Source organism: Aptenodytes forsteri, unplaced genomic scaffold, assembly GCF_000699145.1.
Source record: "Aptenodytes forsteri isolate BGI_AS27 unplaced genomic scaffold, ASM69914v1 Scaffold73, whole genome shotgun sequence".
In the NCBI taxonomy this organism is placed as follows: Eukaryota; Metazoa; Chordata; class Aves; order Sphenisciformes; family Spheniscidae; genus Aptenodytes; species Aptenodytes forsteri.
Genome location: NW_008796215.1, coordinates 2,102,942 through 2,113,624, shown reverse-complemented (window position 1 = coordinate 2,113,624; position 10,683 = coordinate 2,102,942). Strand labels below are relative to the sequence as shown.

Genomic DNA, 10,683 nt, shown 5'->3' with positions numbered 1-10,683 from the left:
TATTATTCTCAATTCATGAATGATGAAAGCAAAGTACAAAGACTTTCATCAGGAAAAAACACCTTAAAATCCTTCTTAACTTTGTGTGCACAAGCCTTTTTTTCTATAATGAGATTATTAATGTGCTTAATGCTAAACACAACACTAAGTACCTTTCTGAATAAGGCATTAAGTGAATTGTTAATTGCCATGCAAAATAAATGCACATTTTTGCTAATGTTTCTCCATTCACTATATATATTCTACATTTCTAGACATCTTTAGATAACTTGTGAAAATGTGTCTTAAACATTTTCAGTATTCATTACTCTGTTCCCAGATTTATTTCCAATTTCCATGGAAATTTTCTAGCAACAGAACACATAAGTATAAGACAGAGGCTTATCAAATTGACAGTAGGATCCTCTTTTAAAGATTCTATATGGTTTAAACTCTTGTATTGCCATGCTCATCCTGAGCCGCTAACAAATGCGAGAGCAGATAATTTTATTGTGGTATGTTCTTGACTGAATTTCTATAGCACAATGGAAGTGTGAAATAATAAGGTAGATCCAGAGCTCTGGCTTTAAGGACTTCATTAAAAATACTGCTGTACTTGTACAGTTTTGTTTTGGGGAACAATTTGGGTGTTTGCTTGCTTTGGGTTTTTTTCTTAAAAAAGAAGCATGGTGTTTATTTGAGCACTAAAGGAATAGCAAAACTGTAATGAGTCCCCACTGCCCAGATTTATTTGTAATACTTTCAGCCATATTTTCATAAAAGGTCAACACACAATCTGATGAGCCCTAAGCCATCATTCACCTATATGTATAGAAAAGCTTAATTAAACCTTCAAAGGATTTGAACAATTTGTAGATGACCCCATATGCTGGATAGATCCTCAGGACAACAGCTCAGGGCAACAGGAATATCGAATAACAGCGGTGCAGCTTTTAATTTGAGGGAGAAAAATCCTAGCCTTTGCCTTACGGAGAATTCCCACAAAGATGAGCTCAGCCTCTGGATGAAAATTTGCACACCATATATGGTTCCAGAGACTCGCTCAGCACTTCACTCCCTCCCCACACTTGGGTATACTATACCATACCAATAGAGGCATGCATAGAATTTGTCCTCTAGCTAGTGGAGTCTGCTACACAAGAAATGCATCCAGCCCGAATAGATGCATTAGTGAGAGAGAAAACTTTCCCCGAAAAAATTACATACTCATAATATATGGTTCATTGTGCAGCTTGTTACACCAAAATTGGGCAGCTGAAACTTTCCAGGTAGAGAATGAGCTATCTGTGGCATGGGCCTTAGCTGACTGAAGGAGTTGCTGTCTTCATGAGGCACAAACACAAGTAGTTTTGATTTCGTCCCCATTTAACTGGTTCTTCCTTGACCTGAGTGAAGTTACAAGTGAGCAAATGAACTGTAAGTCACGTCTGACACCATCTGATGTGGTGAAGATGACCTATTCAACCTGAGAATACCAGGAAATAATCTGCACTTTTGCTGGTCTGATCTGAGATAAGGGGGGATCAGTGCCCTGCTTTGCTGGGTCCACAAGAGGTGCGTGGAGTCCTAGTGCATCCTGTACGAGCTCTCTGTATTGATTACAACAAAACTATTACTTTTTTACCCCCAAGCACTGATTCAGCAGGTATTGAGGCAGATCCATTACTTTGATCCTATGATGAATGCAACTGCTATCAGTGGTACTATTCTTGTGCTTACAGATGTAATTTTTCACTTGAACAAAGATTCAGGTGCACTTGGGGTTGGAATAGAAACTTATGCTGTCAAGAGCTGTTCCTCCAGCCCAAGTCTGTTCCTCAGCTTGTCAATTAACTGCAGTGTGAAAGGAGAATTAAGTATGATTTTCTCTGCTCAGCAAAATGAAAGTTCACAAGGTAAGGAGCATTTATCAGCATGAATGAATTGTAATTTTTTTTAACATTTTGATTACATTTGACATCTGAGCCTAGCACTGGAGAAAGTTGCCTGAATGAACTTTCTAACTCATGTAATTTGTAGCCATAGAGATTACTCAGACTGGACCCTTCTTAAACAAAAATCTGATGGCTAATTAGGAATGCTGCCTAAATAAAGATAGCAGGATTAGAATTAAATGCAAAGTGACAGGGGGACAATAATCAGCAAGTAAGAAATTCTTGTTTCTTTCACAATTCAGAGTGGTGCACGTTTCAAAGGGAGAGATTTTCCTTCTGTGCTTCCCCCAGAGAGGCAATGGCAGTGGCTTGCACTTCCCAACGTTTGCCTAGAAACTGCCAGAGAGGAGAAGCCTCACCTTCATCTCTTCCTACTTTTTCCACACAGCAGTGTCATGTCTTAACAGTTGTGCCCTTCTTACCTGGGCAGGTGCAGTGGACAGAACTGATCAGGTCACACACAGTTAGCAGCTTGTCAGTTATATGGAAGCTGAAAATCTGGGTACAATTTTGGCCTGGACAGTAAGTCTGAGCTTCCTTATGCCACTAGAACAGAGGGCATTTGTGTAACCCTGCTACATTCTGCCCAGAGCCTGATGCAAAACAGAAATAAACAAACAAATTAACCCCATATGGTGGCATTTTGTGAAACTGAATTGCTTTGTTTTCCTTTCTTTCAAATACTTTACGAATTTAATCTAAACTATCAGGCTATCCTTACTGGTAAAACCACAGGACCATATTTCAAAAATTCAGGATTGGACCTCTATTATGACAGCTACAAAACTTTAGTTTATGGTGTTCTTCAACAAATAGGACTAAAAGAGATGTTTTCACTTGTGACTTTGAAAGCGTCTTGAGAAAGTGAGAATAAGAAACACAAGTCTTAAGAGTTCCTAAGCTTTTAATCTGAGGTCTGCTAGTTCCAGCCAGCTTCACATCACTGTAGGTTCTAAAGGGAGGGAATCTGCCATTTCAAATGACTGAGTCAGGCTTCAATTGTCAAAAAGTTTCTAATTTGGATGCCTAAGTTTAGATGCCCAAAATTGACAGATATAGCACTTGCTACGGTTAAAGGCATCTGTGGTTGCTGATTGATTTTCAGTGTTTGAATAATTGACTTTATGTTCCTAAACTTTGAAGCATCTAGAATTAGAGGTGATATATAAAAATATGGGAAACAATACTTAATGACAGCTGTAAGAATCTCATGTTAGGGCCCTATTAGTAAACATCTTTGGCCTAATGTATATAACAAAACAAAACTCTAGCCTAAACCCCTGTAGCAGTCAAAGGAATGACCTGCCTTTAAAAGACTTAAATACATTGCCAGACTTGTAACAATAGGACATTAAAAAAAAAAAAAATCCAACCCCTAACTGAAATAGATATTATTATTAAAAAGTCCAGCCCAGACATGCCCCTATAATGGCAAAAAAATCCTTTGAGTGGTAAGGACGTGGTAAAAATCACATCAGCAAAATAACATGGTAAGCGTTTGCCAGTGTAGCTTTGCTAGAGCCAGCAACATCTTTGAAACAACCCAATGACTTTCAGTAAACCAAGCTCCTAGAGGTAAAGTTATGTATCAAAATACATATCAGGTCAAAAATTCTCAACCAGCTCTAGATAAGTGGATCTTGGCACAGAGCCAGTGCAATGCAGAAATACCAGCTGAGATCCTGTAAATAGCACAGCTGCGTTAACATGGCATTATGGCCAGGCTAATTAGTCCTATTAGTGGCACACTGCATGTTGCGGCTTAGACCGCTAGTTCACAGAGGCATGTCTCAGCATCTTACCCCATAGGCCTGAATATTTTCACTGGCACTCTTCAGTGGGAAATATTCCTATTAGAACCTCCTTGCATACTCTCGTGTCAATACATGTAATGTACTAATGAGGAATGTAGTGAGATAGTTTTACCAATTTCTGTTAGCCATTTGGCAACAGCTCCATAAATTTCATCAAGTATTAGTATCACAACGAGGTTAATGATGACAGCCGTTGCGGTCACAGTCACTCGAACATTTGACCTGGTTGTCTCATTTGTGCTGAATGACAAAGCTGCTGCTGTTGTGATTCGGTATACAATCACACCAAACACTGCTGAAAACGTCAGCATAATCTGCAAAGAAATGTACAGACAGATTAGTTCAAGTTTGATACTAGCATTTAAACAGAAGCTTTGACTGATGTCAGGTTTGTTCCACGAATTGGCATTGTGTGGTTATTTCTTAGAGCAACAATAATATGGGGATAATCAAGTTAAAATGTGAGAAGTCAAAACTCTCTAACAGGGACATAATGAAGAAAATTGATGCAGAACTCTGAACTGGCACAACAGTTCCTGAAGATGTGCATGTTCTCTCTGATTAAAGCTCCACACATTATTCATGCAGCACTGGTGAGACTCAGGTAGTTTGGGTTCAAATGCAGGTATTAAGCAAGGTCTTTTATCTGGCAATAGGTTCAGATGGCTTGGACTGAAGGGCCTACATGTATGTGCAGTCAAGTAAATAGGCTTTACTGGCTGAAACAGCTTCACTTCTGCACAGCAGAAGTGGCACCTTACTCTCCAGTTGTGTTTGCTCAACTCTTGCCACAACTTCAAAAAAAAAAGTTTCCCTTGTTATTATTCTTTTAAGAGTGACCTAAACAGGGTTACTAGGGCTTCACTTTACATTTCTGTCCCAGAAATCAGTTGGTATCCTGGCATCCTTCATGGGCTGGCTTTGACCCACGAGATGAGGAAAGTCAGCCCTGCTACTTAAGGTCAAGTTCCCACAAGAAGAATTTGAATTTCACAGGGCTGTGGTATTCTGGTTTAAAAAAAAAACCCACCCCACAATGAAAAAAAATCAATAAAATAACAATAAAAACCCAACAAATTTTCATAGCCATGGCAGGAAGGGGGAGAGGGTACATTTTTCTCTTTCATATTTGCCTTTGGCAAGAATTCCAACGTACATTCATTATTTTAGGTAAAACATCGTGAGATCCTCAGATGAAAGAGACTACCTAAATGTGAAAGATTAGACTATTGCAATTATTTCAATGGGCCTAGGGGCCCAGATTCACAACACAAGTTTAAGGAAATTTAACAGTTCATTTTAATGACCCAGCAATAGTTTATTGAATTCCTGTATACAGAGGAAGGTTGTCTTATGGAAAAGTACTATTGCAAAAGAACCAGAACAAGAATCAGAGCTATATTACAGGTTGAAGATGAAAACTGGGCACATTTAGTTTTAATGGAGAACTAGGGGGCCCAGATTCACAACACAAGTTTAAGGAAATTTAACAGTTCATTTTAATGACCCAGCAATAGTTTATTGAATTCCTGTATACAGAGGAAGGTTGTCTTATGGAAAAGTACTATTGCAAAAGAACCAGAACAAGAATCAGAGCTATATTACAGGTTGAAGATGAAAACTGGGCACATTTAGTTTTAATGGAGAACTAGTAAACTTACTAAAAAAACCAATTTGGAGAAACTCCTGGAGATACCAGATGAAATTCACAAATACGTTTTGTGTGAAAATAGTAATAAAATGTTAGATCTAGTAAAACATCTAATTTTGACTTTTTAAAGAAATGTTTTATTGATTTTAAATGAAATGTGAATTATGAGTTTTTGCTTCATGCTAGTATTTTCCATTCAAATACTGGTCTAAAGAAAAAAGTCTAAACATAAAACACTTTGAATGAAAACATTTCAAATGGCATAAAATATTATTTCCTTTCATTTTGTAGCTTTCATTGTGTTGAGAAAACAGTTCTAATTTTTCTGCCTATTTTTATCTTTTTCTTTTGACTTGTTTACCAAACATGCAGACAAAAATCTGATTCATGTTGAACTATCTGCTCAGCTGTTGCTGTGACAGAAGTGGTGCAGGAACACAAAGATCAGAACTTTTACTTAACTTGCCCATTGCAGAAGCAATCACTACGGTAGAGAGTAATACCCCCAATAAAGAAAACAAAAAAGCACCACCTGGCAGTAATCTAATTCACCTTCCACCTCTACAGTCACCTTAAGCTCTTTTCTTTTTCTTAGTTTGGGCCACAGATTCCTTCCTTTTAATCACCTTCCAAATACTTTTTCTGTTTCTTTCCCCTGTGGTTTTCTTTGAAATTTTTACATTGAAATTTTATGAAGGTGGACAGGGAAAAACAGCGAAGTAAACTTGTATGTATCATTCTGGAGATGACAAGCTCTCTAGGCCTCCACAGACACCTATCTCCATCACAAGCTTCCACTTAGAAATGATATCTTAACAGTACAGGAAGAAGAGTCATCAAGGACAGTCATCACTACATAGAGAAAGAGGAAATTACAGGTCATGGAAGTTGAATAGCAAACTCTTAAACCTGACCAAAGGATTTAAGGAATGCATAGCAATGAGGAATATTACCGGAGGATGAGATACTATCAGAGGCTTGCACTGTTGCGGCCTTTTCAATTCATGCAGGGCCATAGCAAGATACACAAAGTTACCCAAAAATTATATTTTATCTGTTTAAAGAACAAAGATACTGGTTTTGCAAAAGCACCAGGGCTTCAGAAACTCCTCAACTGCCCAGCTGTTTTTAAACATCTGTTTAGACACAGATGGAAAAACACTCCTTTAGGAGTCTTCATTATCTGTGCATCCAGCAACAAGAGAAAATTGAGGAGGGCTTATAGGACTGCACAGTAACTGAGAGCATAGTTCTCACTCCCCAGACAGTCACTGAGAGGGAGTGGTTCCTGTATCTTCACAGCGTTTCTCCCATTCCTTACAATACCTCTTTTGCCCAAATTCCAGATAAGATGGTCACCTTTCATTCAGGTGCTGACTTTGAGTTTTGTTGTCATTGTCAACTTTTCATCTGGCCAGTTCTATCTCCTACTATGGCAGACAGTTCTTCACTGAATATCTAAACTAGTCTGTCAAGGACTGAATTGCTTAGAAACAGATGTGAAAATTGGCTGCAGAAAAGGTCACCTACTGAGCCTGGTATGAATGAAGACTAACAGGAAAGCATACTAGATCTGAGAAGGAAGCTATAAAACCCCGTGGGCTAGAATGATACCTTCATCCAAGTGGGATAACAATTTAATGTCCAAATAGTTCTTTGGCTCCCCAGTGGGGCTATTCTAAAGTCAAGTATTATGCCATGTGAGTAAGAATAGGGCAATAGGGTCCAAAAGAAGGAACAGGCTGAACTCTTGTGCCATGACACTAATTGGTTTTCTTCCTTCCTCTGACTGAGCCAAATGCAATGAACTCAAAGAAAGGCTCCAGTGATGGCACTGCTCCATGCCATCCTGCTCTCTTCAAGCAGCTACCAACGTTTTCATCACATACTCTTTGCCGCAACATGTACATTCTCAATGTGGAGTTTCTAAACTGTGACATACATTATTACTAATCGCACACAAGCCAAGCTTGTATATGCCCCCTAGACCTCCTGCTACCACTGGTCTTATTGAGCAAAAATAAGACTTGAGAACTTCTGTTCTACGATCCCTGCAAAAGACATTGCTTAAATCAAGGTTGGATCTTCTGCCTCCTCTGCAGTCAAGTGAGGCTTTGTGTAAAACAAAAGAGCTGTGACCAGATTTTAAAGCATCTGTAAATGTGCAAAATAATCCTTGGAATTATTTGGTGGTGTAAAATACCAAGACCAATTGGGCAAGAGAACCAAACCCAACATTTTTTTCAACCCACACTTTTAAAGAAACAAACAGCATACCTAGCTTAACAGAGACAGAACAAAAGCCAGGAAGAAAAAAAATACAACACAGTTCTTGAGAGAGGATTCACAAAAGTGAAGTACACAAAAGAAGTACACAAATGAAAAATAAAGAGAAAAGGTTTTACACTAAGAAATCCGTTAGCAGCTTCAAGAATCATCAGGGAAAGTATGGCATGTAAAGCTGAGGGAAGGAGGGACAGAACACAGCAGCATCATTCTATAGCAATGTAGACATCTTCATGGAAAATACCTATGGGTTTGTGCCGCCAGACCCTTTGGGCCTGGAAAAGGTAGTATTAAGAATTCAACAATCACTTCTGCAGCACTAGAAATTGCAGCACGTGCATGTGCATATCTGTATCTGAGTCTTCAATGTCTGTGTGCTGTATATGTGCACACGCACAGGTAAATTCAAGATTTCATCACCTATTATGTATGTAGTGCTTACAGCTAAAAAGATTAGTCTGTGTGAATAATAATAACGGAGGTAGATGAGACCAATTTAGTTTCCTCAGTGCAATTCTATTGCACAAGCTGACAGCAAACTTTAGTCTGGTGTTTCCAATTCCTGTTTAACTAATCTAGCAGAAAAAAAAGAAACATTACATACAGTAAAGAGTAGATTGTAATCTCCACATGGGAAAGCAGAGCTGGCTCTCCTTCGTCAAGAGCTGACTTGAATTTCATGCATGGTTTGTAAGTTGTCTCCTGTAGGTGCTTAGACCTTACTAATGCCCAAAATATTCTAAAAAAATCATTGTGGCCAGTTCTCCAAATGGTGAAAGCCAGCATAGTTCCACTAGTCACTAACAGAAGTTGAATAATTGGAGCTCTACATTTTACCTTTATAAATCTCTGAGATGTTACAGTAAGCAGGGAGTGTAAAACATAGGCTATGTCTCAGGAAAGCACTTTAAGCTTATGCTTAGGGGAGATTTAAATGTGGTTAAAGTCAAGAGCACGTGTAAGCACCTTGTCTGCTAAAGAATGACTTGTAAAAGCTAAATCAGGGCTATATGCTTAGTCATAGTCAGTATACTCTGCTTTAAGCAAAGTGCCAACTGATGCCAGTTAGAGGTTCTGTCTAAAAAGCAAATGCTTGGTATGGCCTCAGGACAATAAACTCACCCAAAATGTTCTAAGTACATAGACATAAATCTGAATGACACACCTAATATGTACAGAAAATATACTTAATATACAATATGTATATCTTCATAAATATATACACAAATATTTATAAAAATGCATACATTAATTTGACTTCAATGTGAATATAAAATGTTTTTGACTGTCAGAAAAATAAATTAAATCTTCACAGGACATCTGTTGCAGCATATGCTAATTCCAGTATATTAGAAATACACTTAGGTATTTTAAAATAATGTAGTCCCTAAGTAAATTTCCCATGCCAGATGCTCCTGTGGTGTAAACCAGCATATTTCATTGCCATTTTATACTGGCTCTAGATGTGAATATATGCTTTCATTCAGTAATTTCTGTAACCAGAGGGATAATGGGATCCTTGACAATGTAATTTAAGGTTTCTTAGCCAGGCTTTCCTATTGCTGTTTACAAAGTCTAGCAGCTTGATGATCTGTTTATGATCTGTTGGAAATTTCGCTAGGACAGTGGTGTCCACACTTTACAGTTGGCTGACCTGCATACCTTATTCTTGTTCTCAAGTGAGGATTGTATACCATGGTCTTCCTCGACTACACTATAGTCCATCCCTGAATGTGTGTTGGACACATACTTCTCAGCAACAGATTTATTTCACCTGTATGTCATCTATTCAGTAGGCTCAACACTTCTGAATGTCATTCTGATAGAGCATACTGTGCACACAAGCAAATACACAGTGGGCTTCCCTTCATCAAATAACGGAGGATGGAGCAGAAACCCTGTGGGAGAGACAGCATCTAGTAACAAGCCGCTGTCATTACAGCAAGTCATCCAGCCAACAGCCCTCTCATAAACAGCCTTTGAGAATAAAGTTGGAGGTAGGCATTGAGCTCTATGAGTCTTCCTAGTAGGACATATATTTCTCACAAACTGTAGGTTAGAATCCTACCTTTCTTCATATTTTTAGCATCTTTGAGAATACTAATTCAGGATTCCACTCAAGATGCTCATTGTAAAGTTCCTTACACCTAATAAATGTGCAGAAATGCAGATTATATTACCATAAATAAAATCAATCCAAAGTTTGCTGCATATCCAGGCATACGGTCACTCCATGTCAGCTTCTCTTTTTCATCCTGTGACAAAACACAAAGATAAAATAGCAGACATTACGGAACTGTACAATAGCAAATATTAGAGTTAGTAAGATCTGTTATTGAAAAATGTTCTCAATTCCCCTACTCCTGTTGTAATTTTGAAGATGATTATAAGATTTTGAACATTGATATTTTAAAGCAGACTTTAATTTGAGAGAAAAGAGGGTAAGAGGGTAAATAGGAAATACAGAAGTCTGCAAAAATCAGAAAATATCATATGTAACTATGATTTTAATATTTGAAAAAATGAATTCAGCTCTTACTAAATTTCATAATATCAGGAGAAAGCCCTGAGATTCACCTTAATTTACATTTAGGCAAAGCAGGATTCAACCATTTATTTTGAATTGCTTCTTGTAAAACTTCAGAAGAATAGTGCTTGAGACAAAAATCATTAGAAGAATGCTTACTACCATTGAACCAAGATTTTTTTAATGGTTACCTTATCCAAATGTGGCCCCTAAGATAGTTCTTGCAAAGACACTCCAATCCTTCTCCTGGTACTTGGTCTATAGAAGAGAGAAACTACAAAGGCAAGCCCCTTCTGTGATCTCTGCTGCCAACCTTAGAATCATAGAATCATAGAATCATTGAGGTTGGAAAAGACCTCTAAGATCATCAAGTCCAACCATCGACCCAACACCAGCACCCACTAAACCATGTCCCTAAGCGCCTCATCTACTCGTCTTTTAAATACCTCCAGGGATGGGGACTCAACCACT

General features: G+C 38.1%; 1 protein-coding gene across 1 annotated transcript in view; it reads right to left on the bottom strand.

Moving 5' to 3' along the window:
* Positions 1-10,683, bottom strand: part of ANO2 (anoctamin 2) — a 217,381-nt gene that overhangs the window by 38,934 nt on the left and 167,764 nt on the right. The window contains exons 15-16 of the mRNA XM_019474448.1: positions 9,866-9,940; positions 3,861-4,062 (exon numbers count right to left, since the gene is read on the bottom strand). Coding sequence (XP_019329993.1) covers positions 3,861-4,062; positions 9,866-9,940 — 277 coding nt within the window. The remainder of the gene's footprint in view (positions 1-3,860; positions 4,063-9,865; positions 9,941-10,683) is intronic.